General features: G+C 33.3%; 1 protein-coding gene across 1 annotated transcript in view; it reads right to left on the minus strand.

The window, feature by feature from the left end:
* The window catches only part of HCN1 (hyperpolarization activated cyclic nucleotide gated potassium channel 1), a 401400-nt gene that overhangs the window by 189380 nt on the left and 187927 nt on the right, over positions 1 to 24093 (minus strand). The window contains exon 3 of the mRNA XM_032135182.2: positions 6012 to 6173. Coding sequence (XP_031991073.1) covers positions 6012 to 6173 — 162 coding nt within the window. The remainder of the gene's footprint in view (positions 1 to 6011; positions 6174 to 24093) is intronic.

Here is a 24093-nt window from a genome sequence, read left to right on the forward strand (position 1 = left end):
AGACAGAGTCTTACTGTCGCCCAGGCTGGAGTGCAGTGGCACGATCTCGGCTCACTGCAGGCTCCGCCTCCCGGGTTCACGCCATTCTCCTGCCTCAGCCTCCCGAGTAGCTGGGACTACAGGCGCCCGCCACCATGCCCGGCTAATTTTTTTTTTTTTGTATTTTTAGTAGAGACTGGGTTTCACCGTGTTAGCCAGGTTGGTCTCGATCTCCTGACCTCGTGATCCACCCGCCTCGGGCTCCCAAAGTGCTGGGATTACAGGCGTGAGCCACAGCGCCCGGCCGTCCATGAGTTCTAAATTCAGTAATTTAGAGTATGGTCAAGTGATTGATTACTTATCTTTGAAAAAAATAACTTGAGATGTACAAATCGTTAAAACAAAAACTGTACAAGGAAGAACACTTAAATAGATAACTGAATAATTAGTTTGCACATATTTAAAAAATGCTACTGATAATTACCATTTTGATTATAAACAATATTTTAGTTAGCAACACATGCAAAGTTGGTACAGGAGATGTCTAGGATGCAGATACATCAAAGACCAATTGTCTGCCCTGTAGAATAGCACTTACCAAAATTAAATAATGCACAGATTCCTTCAAATCACAACAAATGAATCATTACAATGAAATACCCTTGAGTTGGGTTAAATTATTTTGATTATAATGTTACCCAAATAAATACAAGTATAAAACTAAAACCAACATAATTTTACAAATCAAATACAAAATAATGAATCAACAAATACATCTTAATGTAAATTTACTGTGATGAGTAATGCTGTTTTGCTAAAACCAAACAGTTGCATAAAATGTAAATGTAGTGCTGTAATGCCAGTTTCTGTAGATTGTGTGATTTTATACAGTATTCTACAACTGAGTGCTATGGAATGACTAATTCACTTATCCAAGTTTTTCTTCATTTTGACTACGGTGAAAACGTGTACAGGATTTAATATGTTATTAATCCTTCGATTGGTATAAATGCATCATTTATTTGTTATGCTCATAAACCAGAATTATTTGATGTAACACCTCGTGACACAACCTGCTCCAACTACAAAAGCATATCCAGATTCCATATGTATGACATTCAGATAATTCTAAATTCATAACATGCTATGTTAAAACCTTCAAAATGATTGCTAACATGTAATCATACATTTATAAGATTGCTAGTAGAAAACACGGACTCCCTGACAGAAAACCTATAGACTTTTAAAGAAAGATTGCTCTAGGAATGTACTGTTTAGCTGAAAATCCTTCTTTATCTGTTCTATAAAGTCATTCCCTAGGTTACATCCGATATTTGAGATTCAGTTCAAAATTAATACGCAAGTTAACATGCATCATTTATTTTCTTATATTCTTAAAATGAATATTTCATACTTGTCATTTTAACAAAAACCCATTACTCCCAATCTTGTTTATAATGATTTAATATAATTTTAGTGTTGTACACCTAAACACATAGCCACAGGATGTCATGGGAATAAAACTAATCTTATTAGAAAGTAATTATCTGCCATCTCCAAGATTTTCATTCAGATAGAATTATATAATTCGGAGTTATTTCTTGAATGAAACAAAAACAAATAATATAAATACAAAGCAAAGTTACTTCCTGTTTATGTTGTGTTTTGCAAGTCAGTATCTCCTTCCTAGTCAATTTAAGTAGCCTGCACTTTTAGTCCGCTTTCTGTTGTTATAACAAAATACCACAGACTGGGTAATTTATAATGAACAGAAATTTATTTAGCTCACAGTCCTGGAGGCTGGGATATCCAAGATCTTTGAAAGTTTCATGTGGTGAGGGCCTTTGGGCTGTCCCCTACCATGGCATAAGGATAGAAGGGTGAAAGGGCTAGCAATCACATGTGAAACAGAGCTAGAGATAGCCAAACTTATATTTATAACTAACCCCCTTCTACAGTAGCAATATTAATCTGTTCATGAGGTCAGTCTACTCTTTATGTAATCACCTCTTACTAGACTTTGCATCCCAACACTTCTGCCATGGGGATTAGGTTTTCAACACATGAAGTTAGGAGGATACATTTAAACTATAGCACCCACGACAGTTAGTGATTGACTTTTTAAAAATAATATTTAAATAAAAACTTTAATGAGGAATTTAGAAAGACTGCAAAGGAATTCACTGAGAGGAATTGAACCTACGTTTATGGAATGAAACAGTTAATATAAGAATAGATATATTAAACAAATTATCAACACTACAGTTACAGAGATAGTATAATTATAGCATTGCTTTGAGTTTCTCCTCATCTAGCTAGTGGGATAAAGATAAAAGTATGGGTATAAATGCAGATACAGTTAAGGAGGATATAAATATATAGTAATTAATATTTAAGAATAAAAATAATTTAATGATGGAAGGATACAATGAAGAAGAATAAACATAAAGAATTTGTTAGACCCACTAATCTTTATTATAAATAATTTAGAATCAGAGCCTAATGTCATAGCATGTTTGTCAAGCCCAAACCCAAGAAAGACTAGTACATTCCTGCATATATCCTGGCCTGGCTCCTTAATTTTTTGATTTCTCAACTTGATTTTGGTTTTCTACATCTCACAAAGATCAATCTTGCCACTTTTTAGTGTCAGAGCTCAAACGTTAATTTTAATGTGATTTTCTACTGCAATTGGAGTGCTTTAACTAATAGGTTTTGTCTCTTTATTACCACATTCCTTAACTGTTCTTTATAATCTATGCTGCACAAAACTGTCCAACATGGTTTAGAGCAGAAATTACGGAGTCAGATATATAAGCATTCTACTCTTGGTTCTATAATCTAGGTGTGTGACATTGACTATTCATTTAACTTCTAAAAACTTTCGTTTTTCTAGCCAAAAAGTGGGGCAAAATAATGTTTAACTCATTCAGTTGCTGTGAGGACCAAATAAGATAGCATCCTTCAAAGCACAGAGTTTTGTATATAGTAAGTGTATTAAATAAATGCAGGGTGCTTTTGTTCTCATATTAGATTTGCACTTCTCCATTATAACTCCTTGTGCATAAATATACTATGCTTTTTATTATTGCAACAAATGATTTACCAAAACTCCATAGCTTTAGAATGGAAAATAGTATCTTCAAGGTCAAATGATACCATCAAGATTCTCTCTTGTTTCAAAAATGGTCTTTTTTATGGTTATTTCCTTCATATCACTATTATCCACAATATAAATTAGGCCAGGCATGATGGCTCATGCCTGTAATCCCAGCACACTGGGAGGCCAAGGTGGGAGGATCACATGATCCCAGGAGTTTAAGACCAGCCTTGGCAACATAGCAAGACCCCATCTCAAAAAATTAAAACAATAAAATAAAATAAAATAAGTTATGGCTTTTATATTTGAACATACATGATGGTTTCCTTCTCTCTACATTAGAGTTACACATGGAAAAATGTTAAATAAACACAAAAGAAAATAAAAACCAATTTCGTATGTAAATCTACAGCCAAAAAAAAAAAAAAAGCCAAGAAGTGAATTGCAAATTCTGGAAAGACATTTTGTATAATGTCAGGATATAAAAAAAGGTTGAAGGTTGGGCTGTGTTGGAATAAACATACTACACACACACACACATGAACACACACATTTGAGCACATATAGACATGTTTAAAGAAAAACAATCAAGAATTTTTTTCAATAAATGTGTTTATCATCAGATATATTAAGTAGTATATTGCCTTATAATTATACTACCATATGTACTTTATAGACATCCCAAAATAGTTATTTTACTATTTCTATGATGACACTTGGTATTTTTCTGAAAGATACACAGGAAAAATGTAAAATAATAATTTTTTACCAAATTAAATATTGGTTGGTGCCAATGAATCATCTTTTGGCAGTAGTGCTAATGTTTTTATACTATCCTCTCAGTCAGTAGCCAGTATAGAGCTGTTGCCTTTTCTCCTTCTGAAAAATATAATTATTACTATTTTTACCATATACTTTACTCCCTCAAAAAGATAAGTAAAGTGACAGATCCATAATCAAGTAGACATCACAGGTTTGAAAAATGAGCCAACCAAACTACTGCTTACTTTGTTCTTTAGTTATCGAAACTACCATATAGAATCTTTCTCAAATAAACTGTCAATGATAAGTGACTAAGTCACAGCAAATTAATGTGTCAGGTACTATTCTAGGCACTTTCTGTGGTCTGAATGTGACTCCCAAAATTCATGTGTTAGAAGCTTAATCCATAATACAACAATGTTGGGAGGTAGGGCCTAATAAAGGTGTTTAGGTCATGATTGCTTTGCTCTCATAAATTGATTAAAGAAGGCTTTCAGAAGTATGTTCCTGCCTTTCCACCTTCTGCCATGTGAGGGGTAGATTTGTCTTCTCTGGAGGACATAGCAGCATGGTGCCATCTTAGATACAGAAATTGAACGTGCTGGCACCTTCATCTTGTACTCTCCAGGCTCCAGAGCAGTGAGAAATACATTCCTGCTTTTTATAAATTACCCAGTCCGTAGTATTCTATTATAGCAGCACAAAATAAGCCAAGACACCACTGGAAATACAGGACAGAAGAGAACAGACATTACATTCTGGTGTGGGGAACACAGAAAAATATAAATAACAAATAAGAGCGTATGTATCTGTGTGTGTATGTGTGTGTGTGTGTGTGTGTGTGTGTGTTGCTAAATGCCTTTATTATTAACATATAAACCAGTGGAGTAATATATAAGATAAGGTGGTCAAGAAAGCTCTTTGTGATTTAGTGATAGATAAGCAAATATTAATGAAGTGAATGTGAGATCTAGGTAAATATAATAAATATCAGGTCAAACATCAATGAAAGCATAGAAAAGACAAAAAGCAAAAGGAAGGAAGGAAGGAAGGAAGGAAGACAATAGGGAAGAAGATAGAAAAGGAAGAAAATAAGACAATACATCTTAACTTTCAATGTAAACCACCTTTTTTTTCAAATAGAAAGCCTATGCTACAATCATCAGGAGAAAAAATCATAATCTTTGGTGTCCATGTAATTTCTACAAAAGTAAGCCAAGAAATCAATAGTAGAAAAGTTTGAGAAAAGACAATATTTGATTTATACCTAAGGGAGAAATGTAAAAATCTCATGAAATTAAAGTACCATAAAATGTCACATATCAAAGAGGGCTATTCACAGTTAAACAATGTTTTATTAAGTAAAAATGTAATTAAAATGTAATGTAGAAAGAAAATATGGGAACTTACACAAAAAGAACAAATATTTGTGAACACATATGTGTGTATATATAAAATATATAGAGATTTATAGATATATCTATTAAAATATTCACTGTTCTTTTAATTCTTTTGTGAGTGTTGAGTGTTGCATTATATAGATCAAAACACATCTTCTTAAAATTAAATAGGAATATACCTAGCTATTTAAATCAAATTTATACTTTATAGTTTTTTAAATATTTATATATCTTTCAGAGGTAAGTTTAAAGCCTACCATTTCCCCGAAGTTTTCCTTATTTTCCCTAGCAAAAAGTAGTATCTGAAACTTCATTTCACTTCATACATATTTAATCTATATCTATGCTGATGTACCTGCCTTTGCATGTTTTACAATCCCTAAAATTGTATGTCTTGAACATAGTGAATGCTAAAAAATGTTGACGAAATACGGAGTTATTCTAAGCCACAGGCATTTTTGAAAGAATGCTGTACCATGGTCATATTTTGTGATTGTGCCTTTGAAATAAGATATGCCTCAGTATACACAGAATAAAATACATGAAAGTAGATGTTGTAACATATACATACTCAGGAACCTAGTCAATAAGTAAAATTTAGTTGTAACCACCCCCCACAAGCATAACATCTGATTTTATATTCATAGAAGCAAAATCAAGTTGTCTGTAAACATTTATAGAGGAGAAATCAGATCATTGTAACATAATTACTTACAAGGTTTTGGCACAACGTGGAAAAGTCAGAGTGTAAAATAACAGAAATTACTTACAACCATTTCATTTAAAGACACCCAGCAATCTGGTGGGAAGTCCTGCAGTAGTGGTACTAAGAACTGAAGACAACCATCCCAGTGGCACAGCAGCAGCATCATGCCGATGAGATTAAAAATTCTCACCACTGCACTGGCGAGGTCATATGTCATGTGGAATATCTGTTGACCAAAATATAAAATCAATTCTTATAATCAATTTTTTTAGAAAAATCAAGCATACTACTGATAGTAGGCATTGATGTTGTGTAGCGTAAGAATTGATTTAATAAAAATATGGGAATAACTTGCAGAAATAGAAACAGATTACATTTCTTTATTTTCACAATGAGATTGACACTCCACTTTATGAATATTAAAACCAACTATGTTTTAAGTGCAACGGAGATAGCATGAATATATAAATGTATGTATTAAAGAACATTGATGTTGCCAGAAGTTTTTCTTTATTGTTCTTTTGCATATTTTAGCAAAGCTACTTTAAAACAAGGTAGCAAAATTTACAAATGATGGGTAGCTTCTACTCTGCTTCTCATCCCTTGCTATATTAATAGGTTTGTGGAGAGACAACGAAAATACCCAAAGACTGAAAACCATATGCAAAGGAGTTCAGCTGCAAAATATGAAGTAATATTGATAATAAATTACAGTTAAATTTGTAGCTATGTGAGTGGAGATATTTCTTTAATTGTGGATACTGAACATAAATAGAAGCCTTTGAGATAAAGGCTACCTGGATTTGGTTTACAAACAATTGTGTAACACTTTTAAAAATCATAACTATTTCCATAAACTTTTTGTATTTTTATGGTACAGGCTTTACTTTTCAGTTACTCTTTATTGTTTGTATTTTCGTGAAATTCAGTATGGTAGGTTAGATTATTTCAGAAAACACAAACATTATGACAAATCAACATAATCCATCAAAATTTTATAAATGGAAACAAATATCCATCTTTACATCTGTAACTACTCATTTTTCTAGAATTTACAAGAAATAGATTCAGAATGTGAATACTTTCTTTAGCAGTTTATTGCACTCTCTAACTGGCTGCTAATATAGTTTCTACTTATATTTTACCTAGTCTAGAATAGCAAAACCCACTTGGGAGCAGACCTACATTGTAGAATTAAGTTTTGTTATAATTGTTAAGGAATTACTGCATTAATAAATACAATTAAATATGAGTAAGTACATATAAATACAATAATTTCAGATATTTAGAATCACTTTTTGTATAATTCACCAAAAGAATGGTGTGTTTTTGAAGTAACAAGGTAAACTTGTATTGAAAAATTATCCAAAAAATGTAAAGAAAAGAAAAAAAAACTACGTTTGGTTTTTGAAATGATATCTTTGTAAGAAAACATCTATAATTCTTAAAATACACATACTGAAGAACTCAGAGGTAAAATGACAGGGCATCTGTGACTTTGCTTTTGTAAAATAACCAAAATCTGTCTTTAATTAAATGTTTTTCAGTTTGATATATTTCTATGAGCATTAATTCTTTCTTTAAACAATCTTTTTAACATAGTAATTATAGTGAGCAAAAAGATTATTTTTTGTGGGAATATACACACTGTTCTAAATTCTTTTTAAAAGAAAGTTGGCGGTTCTAGATTTTAAGGGCAACAGACCACATATTTTGTTATTCAGACAGCTATACACACAACTTCTTTTATAGCATTAAGAATTTTATTTTTCTGTAAGCTACTTTTTATTTTGATTTTAAATTTGGAAAACCCACAGAAACATCCTTTTGATATTATTCCCTCTGATATTTCTTGGTCGCTGAATACATAAATAGAAACTCTACTAACAATTTCATCAATAATTTCTCATTAAAAGTTATATACTAAAACATAATAAAAAAGCTTTCTACTGATAAAGTCGGAAAAAGTCATCACAGACTTAGTTTTCTTGTTGTTGTTTAGTAACAGAATTTACATTTATATCTTCATGTTTCCTGAGAAAATCATTTAAGATGTCTTGTGGGTAAAGACTGTGTTTTGTTGGGAAACAGTGTTAAATTGCAGAATACAAACTTCTGGAAAAACCAGGAAACTTATCACATTTCAGCCCAATTATTTGAAGCAACTAATAACTATCTGAAAATATGACAAAATCTACAAATTATAAGTATATAGGCAGCGGCCATCATTCAATTATCAGGCTTTAGAGTGGAGTATGGAATGGTCTAGAGAACTAGCATCCATTCTTAGTAGATCTGACTGGGTTTTTCTTGCATTTTCTACTTCCTTTTGGGAAATTAGATTCTTTTCATGGGCTTTTGAGAGACAATTAAGATAAAATAATATGCTAAGTTATTCAATTCCTTTAAGAAAACCCTATTATCTCTAAAATGTTCTCTAGAGAGACAGGACCACTAATTTCATAGAGGAAGTTAATGGGGATATAACATCAATGATAACACATTAGAAATACTTTTTGTTTTGCTACTATGTATTTTCATGAACTATTATAAGATTATGCCTAGATTCAAGCCTATCTGCTAACACATAGTCATTCCCAATTCCATAATGTTGGGTAGTGCTAGTGCTGGCTTCATACAGTCACTCTACTATCTTTAGAGTACTCGGTAAGAACTCACATAATTAATTTTATAAACAGTCTCCCTTATGGACATTAATATTATGTGTTCAAAATTGACATCACTTTTGGAACTATCCCCAAATTTAACTTTGGAGAAGGTACAAGCAAGTTGGGTACTTTTACACTGGTTAATAGCAGAGGCAAATTTCAACTAGTCAAACCCATATATCTTCATCTTTATTTATCTAACTGATAAAAGAGCATATGTAAAGTATATAATATTACTTGTGATGAATATGTGAATGTGTGCATTATCTCTGCCTGATCTGATTGTCTTTTGAACCCTTATAACTAATATACTCTGGCAGGCATAATCATTACATATGATCTGAATACTGAGATTAATGGCCCTGTTAAAACTTTACTCAAGAAAGATTTGGAATGAGAAGGCTACTTCCTTATGGAGCTCACACATCTGTAGATAGTCACGTTAACCAAAGAAGGAAGCATCTGATCTAATTTATGCATAGCCACAACTTATTATTAATAAGGGCAGCTTGTAGGATAAATCTAAGTGTGACTTTATTCACCTTACTAATCAAGTGGCTAACACTATTGATTAATATTTTTAGTTTTTCTTCATCTATGAGTTGGACATTCTTAAGTAATAAATTTCCATGTAAATCAATTGTCTTGGTGCTATTGCATGAAAACTTGACTGCATGTAAAATGGCACCATGAATGACACTCAGTAAATTGTTACTAAATGAATGAATGAGAGAGTTGAAGGGGTTTAATAATAATAACATAAATAACCTTTTATGGTGTTAACAGTGTACCACTTTGCTTCTGTATCTTAAACAAGGGAATTAAAACAAACAAAAAAACCAAAAACTTCATTATTATTTTCCATCTTCTAAGTAACCTGACTTGAAACCTAACCTGAGGGCTCAGGGTTGGGGTAACAGAAAGAAAGCCTCTTTTCACCGACTAGCAATACACTTTTAAGTTACTTTCAAGTGGTATTTATAGGAGTCAACTGAAAAAATGTAATTAAAATAAGTTTTACAGCCAGGTGCGGGGTGTAATCCTAGCACTGTGGGAGGCCGAGGTGGGCGGATCACAAGGTCAGGAGTTCAAGACCAGCCTGGCCAATGTGGTGAACCCTTGTCTCTACTAAAAATGCAAAAATTAGCCAGGTGTGGTGATGGGCACTTGTAGTCCCAGCTACTCAGGAGGCTGAGGCAGGAGAGTCACTTGAACCTGGGAGGTGGAGGTTGCAGTGAGTCGAGATCGTGCCACTGCACTTCAGCCTGGGCGACAGAGTGAGACTTTGATGTGCAAAAAATAAATAAATAAATAAATAAAAAGTTTTTAAACAACTCTTTAATCTTGTTTTCACCATATCTAGACTACAAACCATGTCTTTAGAAGACACTGTGCTTTACATTTGTCCAGCTCAGGACATTGTGCTGTTCATGTGACCTTAATAAGAAGAAAGATCTGGTCACAAATTCTCATTGAACTTTTTTTATATTAAAGGTTTAGAATTTTATCTAGTTGGAGTCCAGCAACTCCAGACAGGATAACTAATTAACTTTCTAAAACTGAAAAATGCTCTCGGATATTTTATGTCAGAATCCCCAATTCTACCCTAATATCTGTGAATTGTTCATCATAAGTGTGATTTTTTGTGATATTTTCCCAGGAGCAATCTTTATTTCATCCTGTTTTTAAAAGGTCATTCTAAACTGCACTATACAACAGATATCCATAAATTGGCTTGATTCTTTTAAAATGCTTCCATATTCTTTCCTAATGAACTGGATTCATCGGTCTTTCAATCTAATAGCTTGTATATAAAACGAGTGACCTTAATCTATGCTTAATTATTTGTTCTATTTTGTTTTCCTTAACCAAAAAAGTATCAAAAATAATTGAAGACTTTTTATCTTGTGCAATAAGCTGCTTTTAGTCGTTGACTTTACATACCAGGATAATTTCTGGGCTAGTTTGTGTAATCTCAATATTGATTCAAGACTTCTTAATACACCTTCATAAGTATCAAAATAAGATTAAGAAAATGGGCCAAAAATGGCTCTCTTGAAAGAGAACATTGTATTTAACAAGGTGTAAAACAAGGTTGGATTCTTCTGTTTCTCTTTATATATTGGCACCTGCACAATTTATTTTATTTTTTAGATGGAATGTATACATACCATCCTGACACAAAATTAAAAAAACAGCTACTCAGATTCAGTTTTACTAACGTATCTTCAGGGCTCAATATGTAATAGTCCTAATCAATGGTAAAATAAATATTTTAAAAGCCCTATTATACCTCTGTAATTCTTGCCCTGAAAGTCATGCTTTAGGTACAAAGTGTAGAAGGTTTTACTTCATACGAGAGAATAACACTCTTCATAGTAATCTCTTTTAACGCTGACCAATGACTGCAGTCATTGGATGAATCTTATCCGTCCCCTTTTTAACTAGGATTTTATTCGGACTGAGAATACCTTAACACCTCAAAACTATCAGCTTCTGTCCATAGTCCAAAAGCAATAATCCACTCTTCAACCTCCTCCAAGTATCGTCCCATCCTCATGCTCTTGAGTGCTTTTTACCTGGATTCTTCTTTCCACTATTCCTTCCAAAATTCCTCCTACATAACCAATTAATTATCAAATACCCTCAGCCACCTCATGAAATGCTTTCTCTACTTCTCTGCTTTTCCTGAGACTTAAGACTCTCCCCACCACCTTCCCCTCCCCAAAGACGCAACTTCTCTGGTAGATTTCTCAAAGTCTGTTCACTTCTTTCAAACCCCAATGTCTTAGTTTCTGATGTGACAGCCCTTATTTCCTCACTGCCATCTGACAACGTCACACATTATTTGTCCAGCTATATAAAAAATTATATTCTTAATGTTCATTCCATTTGCCTACACTATCCATAATTTTGCTCATTTCTGGCATCAAACAACCTCCCAATGTCCACGTGCCACACATCTCCATTTATTAAGGGCTCTGTCCTTTTCCACTGCATTTTCTCTGAAAAAAATGTCAACTTCTGATTAATCAAAACAGCCACCTTGTATACCTAAACTTTGGAAGATTACTGGAGAGCAAACTGTGCAGCTTGTACTTACTTAAATTTTTTTAAAGGATAGCAACCTTAGTTGAGGCCGTCAGCAATGGTCTATCCGTTTCCCTATTCCTAACAACATCCCATTCTCTCTTTCTACTTCCTCAAAGCCCATGACTATCTTGTTCAGTTTCAGCTTAAAGTTTTATATTTTCGAAAGGAATACTCTTATAGTTGAAGTCCCTCAACTTTGACCCCCATACTTTCAAGCAAATATATATTTGTAATTTTCTTATTTGTTTTTTGCCAGTCTCAACAGATGTATCTTATATTCCTAAGGAGTCCCTACTAACTTTTAGATATGAATCTGAGCTGTCTTTCTAGAAACCCACTCAATTCAGACCTCCTCAACCTGTGGTAAAAACCAGATCTCTCCCTAACCGCTGTGGATAGATACTTTGTAAAATATAGAACAAATTGATTAATATAAAATTAAAATTTAAAAAGAAAACTTAAGACATACATAATATAAACATACTGCTTATGTGCTTGGCTATGGTGGCAATATCAAATTGACATAATTTTACTTGACTGCTTTTTCTCCAGAATCATTAACTTCATCTATGCTAGATTAACCCCCAAAGATTTAAAAACAATAAAATCTCTCAATTCCTAAAAAACATTTTAATTGAAAAAGAATCTTCACTTCCTAGGTATTTTCCTAATTCTTTTTTTCCCTCTTTTTAGTCTTCTCTTTTTAGCTTCTCAAACACAACTCATTGGAACTTTGAGACACAGAGAGAGCTGGCCTGCCCTACAGGGTAAGACAGATTTCTTTTCATGGCTATATGTACACATTTCCAGGAGGCACAAAGCAAAATTTGATTTCCAGAAGGACAGATGTGTCATAGCTACTCTGGGCCTCTGATTCTCAAACCAACCCATATATGAGGAAAATGTGAAGACACTTCAGGCTGACTTTATTTTCCCAAACGGTGTATCAAAACTTAAGAAGTCTTTCTTCTGAGAAATCTTTTTGAAGTGGCACAGATATGATGATGTCTTTGAAACATTAGAGAAATATATGTCTCATTACATGACTGCAGTAAAGAAAACAGTACTTTTCATAACAACGATATGCTCATATAAGTAGTTATAGAACAGAATGTATTCTTTATCAATCATGAGTTGTAAAATAAAGTATAGGTGTATATGTTATATTAATCCACAAGTTCCGTTAATAAACTTATACATGTTTACATAAAATAAAAAGAAAGCAATTTTAGACATTTTAGTTATTTTTTAAAAACCTGCTATGTTTCTTAACTACCTTTTCAACTATATTTTACCTTGGCTATTACTCAGAATTTCTATATATGTTTCATTTTGTTTGCTGCTATGTGATATACCATCCATTTCTATGCATACATATTTTTTGCACAGAATTTTAATTTCATCTATCTAAAACATTTACAAAAAGTGTGTTTTTATGGAAACTTGTTATTTATTTAGCTTTAACAGTCTGAGAATAATCAGAGATAATGTATTACTAAGAGAAATATGAACAAATGAGAAACTTACAGTATGAATCCTTTGAACATTTTTGGTAGGAAACAATGACAGGAAATAGGTATAATGTAAACTGTTAAAGTACAAACTTTGAAATCTGTCAAGCACAATGCCTGGTGGCACAGAGCTCGTGCTCAACAAATGTTTTTCCTCCTATAGAAAGTTATTCAACTAACAATTTGTATAAACGGGTCAGTACTAATAAATATCTAACTGAGCTGAACTGTTTCTATTAATTTTACTCATTTTTCTTCAAATTTCAAGTCAATACCAGCTGACAACTTGGAATAGTTCAAAAAACAAAAATGTTTTGATAGGTGACATTTTGGTATAGTTATATTTTAATATTACAGTCATATTTAAAACATCACCTATTTTAATATGATAGGTTATTTTTTAACTGAATCTACCCAAATCTTTAGAATTCTTAAGTTCCTTAGGAAAAGAAATACATCTTTTCAACTTTCATGATGACCATGTGACAGGTCAGAACATTTATTTATTGTACCATGCCCAGGAAAAGTGAAAGAGCAAGCATAACCTCATATGCTTAACTTACTTTAAAAAGCAGCTTAAGTGATGGAAAAATCTAATTATGAATGAATATTGGAAATGACCCTACTAAGAAGAAATTTCAATGGATTAATACTCTAAAAAACAGACTAAAATTAAACAATTTAAGATCATTGTCTATTCCTCTATTACAAATTTCAAATGGCTGCAAATGTAGACAATATTTACAAATTGTGCAACCACTGGCATATTTAAATGAGGCGAAAACCACGTATCTTATGATGGATCTTTGAACCTCATTTTAATGATGTTTGTCTGAAGATTATTTGATGTTTACTATACACACTTAATTTCCAGATGTAAGTCAGCACTAATATATTGATTTGATTAAATATCACTATTATTTTCTGAAGTTTTTTTTCTAAAATTTATCTTGAGAATTCAAAATAAATACCAATTTTTAAATTAAAAAGGCAATAGTCTTTTTAATGTCTAAGAACTACAATGTGTATTCTTAAAAAGAATAATTAAAAATACTAATTATAAAGGGGTGTGTGTGTGTGTGTGTGTGTGTGTGTGTGTGTGTGAATGTAGAGAAAGATGGTGAAAAAGAAAACTAATAGACAAATTAGCAATATTCTATTAACTCTGCTTTGGTTTTTCCACTAAAAGAAGTGAGTGAGCCTTACATTGGGGCAAATTGCACAATGTCTTTAACAACCAGCCTCCTGTCATCATTTGAAGTTTAAAAAGGCATATGCCAACTCGCTTACTGCACCATTTGATAGGTGAACTCTATAGGGGAGATAACAGAAAGAAAAACAGGCTTCTGAAAAAACTGTTCAGATGAAAGCAATGCTTATTCATAATTTTTTATGCATTGGTCATCACAGTTACATCATGCATTGGCACAGCATCTTGTTGTTCTGGCCAGGTAAGCCAGTCAAGTGCAGAATATTAATTTATTTGAGTGGGTTTGTGTCAGAGATGCTCTGGAAGAAACAGAGGTGTTGGTTTGCTGTCTTGGCATATACCTTCCGAAAGAAATCCCTAAGTACATGATTTTGGTATTAAACCAATAACATTGCACTACAATTCTTTGTGAACAAACCGTGCATTCTTCCATTTGATTGAACTTAATAAAATATAAAAACATATTAGTGCAATCCCCCTAAAAAAGAACGTAAACATTAAAAAATAAGGAAGCATTGGCAAATCTGCTAGCACCCCAAGAAACAATTGAGTAAGACTTGATCTACTGGAAAATGGCATGATTTCAGATTCACTAGTTGGACAACTTCCAGAAGGAAGGCATCATAATGCTCCATCAATTCAGGTGATAATAGTACATATAGATACTTGATAGATCACCTTAAGTGCCAAAAATACTCAACTATCTGAATTGTCGAAAGTTTATTGAAGAAACTAATCTATGTGGAAGCATCCTTAAAAGTAATAAGCCTTATCTGTATAAGTTTGATTTTTCATAACACTGAAACCACCTATTAAGTATTTGCTATGTGCAGAAAGTAATATTAGGCACTGGGTTCACCACTGCTTATGACAACACCTTCCACATCCTCACTAAATCACATGAACCCTTACTTTTCTAGAGACCTCTCACTTGCTTTAATCAGCACCCATTTTTCTCTAGACCTACTAGAGAGCTATCATAGTTGTTGTTTTCTTTAACGTTATCCTGTAATTTCCTCACTCTGTCTCAGTTTATAGTTTTATTTAAGTGGGAGATTGGTTAGAAGAGTAGGTACATGTTTGACAATATCTTTCTGTCTTACCTGTTTAATAACACCTTGTCTGGATTGAAAATAATTTTCTCCCAGATTACTTAAAGACTTGACTCCATTCCTTCAAGCATTTATTGAAACTATATCTTTCCCCAAACATAGGTTTAATTTCTTTAGTGAAAAGATAAAGAACTTTACATTAAGATAAATAAAAATGGCCTAAAATCTATGCGTGTGTTCAATGAGTGGGAGGCAAGAAATGGATGATGATTCATGGAGGTATAGGACTGACCTTAAATTAAAATTCCTTCCGGTATACTGACCTATTGCTCAATTACGTTCTCCATTATAACTTCTGACTCCAACTCCAAATGTCTCAAAGATTCCACTATACAGATTGGCCCTCATTTCTTTTGCAGACTCAGTTGCATCATATCTCCAAATGTGATTTTATCTCCTTGTGTCAGTCTGCATTCTTCCTCCCCTTGTCTTTCAATTCTTTAAAAGTTTTGTGTATTGTTCTGTCTTAACGAGTTCCTTGCATTTGTTCCCTTTTGTTTTATAGATGTATTCCTTTACTCACTTTGATTCTTTAATTGTTTTGGACTCAAGAGCAACAGAAAGCCTACATGTGTTATCTTATCCCGCCTGTTGAATCATGAACGTTTATCTTACAATGTGTATTTTCTTCAATCATTTGAATTGGACCTATATAACATTGAAAGTATTTATATAACTCAAATCCATTAACTGCATGTTTGAGCTTCATACACTTGTACTCGAAGATAAATTTGAAATCACTTTGACAAGTCCCTCTCCAATTCTTAAAATTATGTTGAACTGCTGTTACTGATTTAATTCATAAATTGAGTTGTGTCTATCATTATTTTTGCAAAAACTTAATTTACCTCACATTCAATCTTTCCTTCCTTGAAAATATGGTCCACTTGGCATCCAGAATTATCATTTTACAATTCAAACCTGATCATGTGATTTCCTGCTTGAACTTTCACTAGATATTCAAGAAATCTTTACGAAGCCCCTATTCTTGGCCTGGCATTAAAGGCCCTTTGTGATGTGGTCTCTGTACTACCATTTTATTCTCATCTCTCACCCTTGTTCTGCAGGTATTCCAAGCTTAAGGCAAACAAAACTTGTCATAGTACCCTTTAACATGGTTGATCAGAGTCTGCATTTGTTTACATGCTATTCTCTCCTAGTATACTACCTTCCATCCTATTCGTTTTCTGACTGATGATCTTATTCACTTATTCATACTCAAATGTTGCTTCCTCAAAAAAGACTTTTTTGGCCTCTCCGGGGAGAAAATTAAGCACTTACTCCAATAGGGGCTTGTCCTTAACTCTGTAAAAGTGTTTAATGCATTGCTATAATTACAGGTTTATGTGTCTGCGTTCTTACTAGATAGTGAGCCCTAGAGGTCAAGAATTGTATTCACAAAACATGCACTTAACACGTTTACAAATTAGAAGAAAGTAAAAAAATGGAGGAAAAGGGGAAAGAAGAGGAAGGGAGGAAGGGAAGGAAGCAGGGAGGGAGGGAGGAAGGGAGGAAAGGAGGAATGGAGGGAGGGAGGGAGGGAAGGAAGGAAGCAAGGAAGGAAGGAAGGAGGAAAGAAAGAAAAGAAGGAAAGAAGGAAAGGGGGGAGGGAGTGAGGGAGAAAGGAGAGAGGGGGGAGATCCCAGTTCAGAAACATTTGGTATGATTATATATTGTTTCCAAATACTCTTTGTGACAATAGAATAGGGCCTCTAATCTGAAAAGAATACTTATCACATGTCTGTAATAAAGTAAATTTATATACACATTTCGTTTGTAATTTTAATACCCATTCATTCCAGAATACCTGTCATCTTTTGTTACATCCTTCACCACATCACAATATCCATGTAGTCTTTGTCATCATTGTGGTCTGTCCTCATTTGAGCTCTTAATTACAAAAATTTCATTCTCTGGTCACATCTTTTTCGTGTGTCTAGCTTTTAGTTGTCATTTTCTTACTCTCTCTGAACTGTTTTTTAATTGTTTGAAATGCCTAACCTTTACAGAGTTCTACTTTCTCCTGCCCTCTTTTCCTTGCTCATCACCACTTTTTTCCATATCCAGTCTGACACAAAGATCCATTATTTCAACCAGTATCTTATCAAAATTTTCAATACTCTTCTCCTCTGTTGCATTCTTATGGTAATATTTTGTTCCAATATTAACTGACTGTCCATTTTCTAAGTTCTATACATAAGATTCTATATACCTCTACAGAGAACCTTACAACTGCACAACTACTTCATGGTTTTAACATCAACTATGTTTCCTATACTGTCTAGTGATATTGGCGTATTTCTAGATAGCACGCATATATTCTCCAGTGCAGCTAGTTAAAATACTTACCCAGATTTTCCAAAATCTATCATACTAAGCCTGCTTACCTCAATCATGAGAATACACTTAACTTTCACCTTTATTGAGAAAACATTGTCACTTACAAATATCTACACTTACCCTTTCTTCTTACACTGGTGCATGATATGTCTCTTTTTCTCTGTGATGCCTCACCTATGTGTCTCTTTTTCTCTGTGGTGCCTCATCTATTTTTTTTTCTTTTTTTTCTTCCTATATCATCAGTGACATTGCTTCATTAATTACCTCCTGTCTTCTTCCTAGGACTCTATGTCTGTTTTTTCTCACCATCATTTAAGCATGCTTAAATCTTTCGTATATTAGAAAATTATATTGACCTGGTATTCCTCTCAATCCTCTTTACTAATGTCTAATTTTCTTCTCAAATACTGAAAAGTTACTTACACCTTCTTCACTTTTTATCAACTTTTAAACATAACATGGCATTTATCAAAAATCATCTTATGATGATCAAAAACATCTTATCAAAAGTTATCAACTTTTAAACATCTTGTAACCTGGCATTTCCTATCTGTCATCTGAAAACATCCACGATAAATTTTTCATATACTGCTGTTGCTGAATCCAATTAAAAATTTGTAAGCCACATTTGGTTGACCTCTAGGCACATTAATTTAGAATATACTCTTTGATACTGCTTTCTCTGTTTCTGAAATGCAAGTTTCTTTCTTGCTTCTGATTTAATTCCATTTTGTTTGTCACTCATATTGAGTATCCTCAAAATGTTCACTCTCAGATCTCTCTAGTTCCACTCTACACATTCTAGTTGAGGGAAATCTTCCACATCCATAGCTTTCCATTATTACTTATAATCAAGGCACTCCATAACCTTGACCTTCACTGAAGAAAAATTTCTTAATTCTAAAACCCACAATCAAGTCAATCTGAAGATGTCCAAAATTATATTAATCTCTCTCACACTCTACTTCCCTATTTCATCCTCTACGTAGTATAATACACATTGATCCTGCAAGTAGCTTATCATGAGGATAATGCTAGACTTAGTTCCCTTGACATCCACATTTAATTGGTGACTAAGTTCTATAAATATCTCTCTGTAAAAAATTTTAAACTGTAAATTCCCTACTTTGGACAATTATCATCTCTCACTTGAGTTTTTTCAAAACCTCCTAAATTATTTTCATCTATCTAGATTTGTCCTCACTTACCCTGCAATTGGAGATTTCTTTCTAAAACATAAGTATGATGATGCCACCATCCTGGTTAAAAATCAACAATATTTCATTAAATTTAAGACAAAGCGCAAGCTCTTCAGTTTAACACGTAAGACTCTTCATGATGTAGTCACTGCTTTCTTGCCAAGCTTCATCTACTTCTCAGTTTTTTAGCCTACATATTTATTTTCTTTTGGTCATTTTACTTGAAAAAGGTATAATTCACTCCTCCTACTATGGGTTATACAATCATTATCATCAGTAAAATATAAACTTGTGGATGGGAAGGATCATATCTTAATGTCTTGGTATCTCAAGGACTTTTAGCACATGGTTATTTAGAATGAGAATAAAAGGGACACATTTTGAATGTTGAAAGAAAGGGAAAATGAATGAATAAAATCTATAACCTGTTAACATTAATTCAATTATTTTTATTTAAAATAAACAGCACACAAAGATTGAATTCACAGTGTCACCTAGTTTAAAATAACCTGTATGTCTTTTGAAAACCTGAATGATTTTGGTGAGATATTTATTTTTGCTGTCAATTCTCACAGAAACTAATTGAAATCTGTCTCTTCATTGTTTATCAATAATGTAATAGTGAACTGAATTATGAGTATATAAAATAAACTAGTGATTAAGTAAATTTTGATTATACATAATGAGTATATGAAAGCAGTGTTAACTTATGGTTATTGCCACATGTTCTACAATCATAAAAATGTTATTACTGGAGGAACATGGTTTCTGTGCTCTAAATGCATGCTATGCTAGCAGAATTTTTAAAACATTGATGGATTGGAAGTATTGTTTTTATTATGACACAGACTATTTTGAGCGTTTGAGACTATTTTGAATTATTCAAAAATATTAGTCTCCATTGATATTGGATCTGACAACATAAAACCCGCTGTATTTTAAGGAGTTCCAGATCCATTATCAATTTGAGCTAATGGGCTAACTCTGTAATGGAAAACTTTGACTGTGCCAAAATCGACTCTAAAAAATGAGATCTGAACGTATTCCTATTGAATTGCCATGATTTAACTCAATAGAATTCAGTATTTCTGACGAGTTCTAAATGGAGGCATCCAAAAGGTTACTATCATTATTATCTGGGCTTTCACCCAGCATTTAAACTCACAAATCACTGTCATGTTTTCTGCTAAATTCAGCATTGATTCTGGCCTCCACATTATTATTTCTTTTTCTGGTATGTTTATGTAGCATGAGAGTTAAGAGAAGATAGTATTTTATATTATGTTTAGCATTTATTTAGAGAGAAAACATGCACTTTTATTTTGAGTCTAACAATGGAAAAACGTTTTAATACGTCTACATCTATATTTACATTTCTGTCAACCCCTTTTTCTAAGTCTCTTCAAAAAGATTCAGCATTTCCTAAAAAACACAGATATATCCAAGAGGCCAATTTCTGAGTGGCATATACAGAATAACATAGATGATAGAACTTTTAGCATTACATTTCAAATGAAAATATTTTACAAAGCATATTTTAAAATCATAGGTGAGAGTAGCTATAGGACAATATTTTTACAATTAGAGAGAGGTAAAAACATTCTCAAGGTTTCTATAGATGTGGTCAATGCCACAAAGCTCTTCTGAGGATTTTAGAACCCTAAAACCCTCTCTCTTTCACTCTCTCTCTCTGCCATGTGAGGATGCAGCTAGAAGGCTGGCAAGCCTCTGCAAACTGGTAAGAGAGCCCTCACCAGACACTTCATCTGCTGGCATCTTATATCTTGGACTTTCCAGCCTCCAGAACTGTAAGAAATCACTAAGTATTGTTTAAGCCACCGCAGTCTATGATATGGTGTTAAACCACCCAGTCCATGATAAGCCTCCAGAACTGTAAGAAATCACTATCTGTTGTTTAAGCCACCCAGTCTATGATATTGTTTAAGTAGCCCAAGGAAGCTAAGACAAGGGAGCCATCAATTTACTGCTGGATTTCTTGACCTTTTTTTCACCTTACTATAATTGTATCTAGCTTCTTTAAAAACTTAGGTCTCAGCATGGCCTTTAGTTCCTCCTGAAAACCTTCCCTGCATGCTTTGGGATTGTACTGGAAATCCCTTCCTTATATGCTCCTAAAGCTCCCTTTGCTTTATGTTAGCATTTATCATGCTAGGGCATAATTGCCTGTTTATTTGTCTGCCCTCTTCATTAGACTATATGCCCTTTATATACAGTTTGAGGATCTCTAATATGCAAATCTGAAATGCTCCAAAATCCAAATCATTTTGAGCACTGCCATGATACCACAAGTGAAAAATTCTGCATGAGTACTTAATACAAACTTTGTTTCATGCACAAAATTAATTAATATATTGCATAAAGTTACCTTCAGGCTATGTGGATAAGGCTAAGTAAAGGATTAATAAATACTTGTGGAATTAAAAATAATAATTTAAATAAATCTGCAATAAAATAAATCTAGCAAATTGTGCTCCATATTATTCCCAAGATACATTTATATCACCCCGAGGCATACGTAGATGAGTTGTTACAATTACATCAGGACATAATTTCAAAATCCTACCATCTAGTATAAATAAGCACTGTGTCACTGACAACACTTTGTATTATACCATGATTTCTCAAACTAACTAAAATATTTGTTCCAGAAACAGAAAACTTCCATCTTTTATCACTTTATCAAGAAGGTCTGGGATTCAATCGAAAAAAAAATAGAGGTGAAGGGTAGACTATGATTATCTTAACAACATCGCTCAAGTTTAAGAGACTAACACATTGTTCAGTAAGTGAATATTGAGGAAGACAATATAATCATTCAGAATGGTGATCTAAAGTTTTTCTACAGAAGAAATATCACAAACTAAAGTACCTAAAAATGTGCTTTGAGAAATAATAGATAAAAGCCAATATGAGCACTTTTAAAGTCGAAGGCAGATTTTCTTCAAAAGAATACGAGAGAATAAAGGTCAGGGAAAAAATAGCTCATAGTTTTATTGGTGAGCAGGTCAGGAAACCTGGTAATATGTGTTTGTAAAGATAACATAGACAATAAATAAACGAGGGAAGAAGATAAATTATTCAAAGAAGAATTTAGAAAAGGAAGCATAAGATAAATTCTTTGAAAAACAACAATAAAATTTTAGTCAAACATATTTTAAGTTAAATAACATAAGTAATGTGCAAAAATGTATTGCGAATATGTAAGTAAAACACTTACACCCAAATAGAAAATAATGTAAAGGGTGTAACATGTCTCACTAAAGAAAAAATAAGCCAATAAAAGAATAAATGGTATTCAACCTCTGCATAAAACAAAATTTTAAAACAAGCTTTAAAATGAATAGTTTTTAATGAGATATCATTTTTCCACAAGCATAGTGGTTAACTTGGAATATATTATTCTGTTGAGAACGTAGAAAAGAAGACACTCATTCACTATTGGCTAAAACATAAATTATATAAAATGACAATAATACATCAGTATTTCCAAAAGAATCCATATACTTTGAGGCACCTATAATCCCAGCCACTCAGGAAGCTGAGGCAGAAGAATTGCTTGAACCTGGGAGGTGGAGGTTGCAGTGTGCAGAGATTGTGCCACTGCACTCCAGCCTGGGTGACAAAGAGACACTCTGTCAAAAAAAAATCCATATACTTTGAAACAGCAAATTAAAAAGTAAAAGCCAGCTTTGTGAAAATTCTCAGAACTGTGGCCAAATAATATACATAGGGTGCTCAGGGTAAATCAGTGAAAAAAACAGAGATTTCTACTATTGCAAAAATGAAGAAGTTTACATTCTATTGGGAAAAGGGGCATAGACAGTAGACAGTAAACAAAATAAATATATTACTTATGTAGAATGTTAGCAGATGCTAAACTTTATGACCACAACAATGTCAAAGCTGAGCAATGTCAGATCAGTTAATGAAGATGGTTTGGCTGAAGAGGAACAAGGGTTTAAGCACCTGCAATATAAAATGGGATTATCAGCACATCAGCACAGGTAGGCCTCATTTTTAAAAGGGTTGGATAAAGTGATAGTTATCCGTACTAATTCTGAAAGAAAAGAATCACAGTGAGAGAGATCAACCAATGAATGTAAGGGTCCTAAAGTGATGCATGTCTGGCATATTCAAAAATGCTAGGCAACCAATGTGGCCAGAACAGAGTAGAAGAAGCTTTCTTAAAACTGAAGCCAGAGAAACATAATGTGTGTGGTGTGTCTGTGTAGATTTTGTGCAGCAATACGAAAACCTTACTGGTGAGTAAAAGTTAGCTAAGAACAATGAGGAATAAGTAAAAGTAATAAAGAATGAGGTGAAGAAGGCAGAGCATGGTGGCTCACGCTTGTAATCCCAACACTTTGGGAAGCTGAGGCGGGCAGATCATGAGGTCAGAAGTTCAAGACCAGTCTGGCCAATATGGTGAAACCCGTGTCTCCTAAAAATACAAAAATTAGCTGGGCAAGGTGGCGCGTTCCTATAATCTCAGCTACACGGAGGCTGAGACAGGAGAATCACTTGAACCTGGACCCAGGAGGCAGAGGTTGCAGTGAACAGAGATCATGCCACTGCACTCCATCCTGGGCTACAGAGCGAGACTCCATATTTAAAAAAAAAAAAAAAAAAAAAAGAATGAGTTGAAGAAGAGAAATGAGCTTGTGAAGAGTCTGGCAGTGAGATGTCCTGGTGCGTAAGTGACTCCTAAAGAAATTCAGTATAGCATCTGAAAACGAGTGTGGAAAGGAAGGGGAATCAGGGTAAAAAGAATGGGCTACAATTAAAGATTATATTGGAAGCTTGAACAATGAATGACTTTAGAAGCCTTATTTAGGAAAGTAAGAATATGGGTTTTGAATAGGGAATGAAATGGCTAAGTTTTAATTTTAGGAATACCATCCCTTTAACTACATTGAATAATTAATTGTAAAGGAGAAAACATAGCTAAGATGGAACTGACTCCAAATTGTTGTTGGAATAGTTCAAGCTTG

The sequence above is a fragment of the Hylobates moloch genome, unplaced genomic scaffold, assembly GCF_009828535.3.
Source record: "Hylobates moloch isolate HMO894 unplaced genomic scaffold, HMol_V3 SCAFFOLD_17, whole genome shotgun sequence".
Taxonomy (NCBI): domain Eukaryota; kingdom Metazoa; phylum Chordata; class Mammalia; order Primates; family Hylobatidae; genus Hylobates; species Hylobates moloch.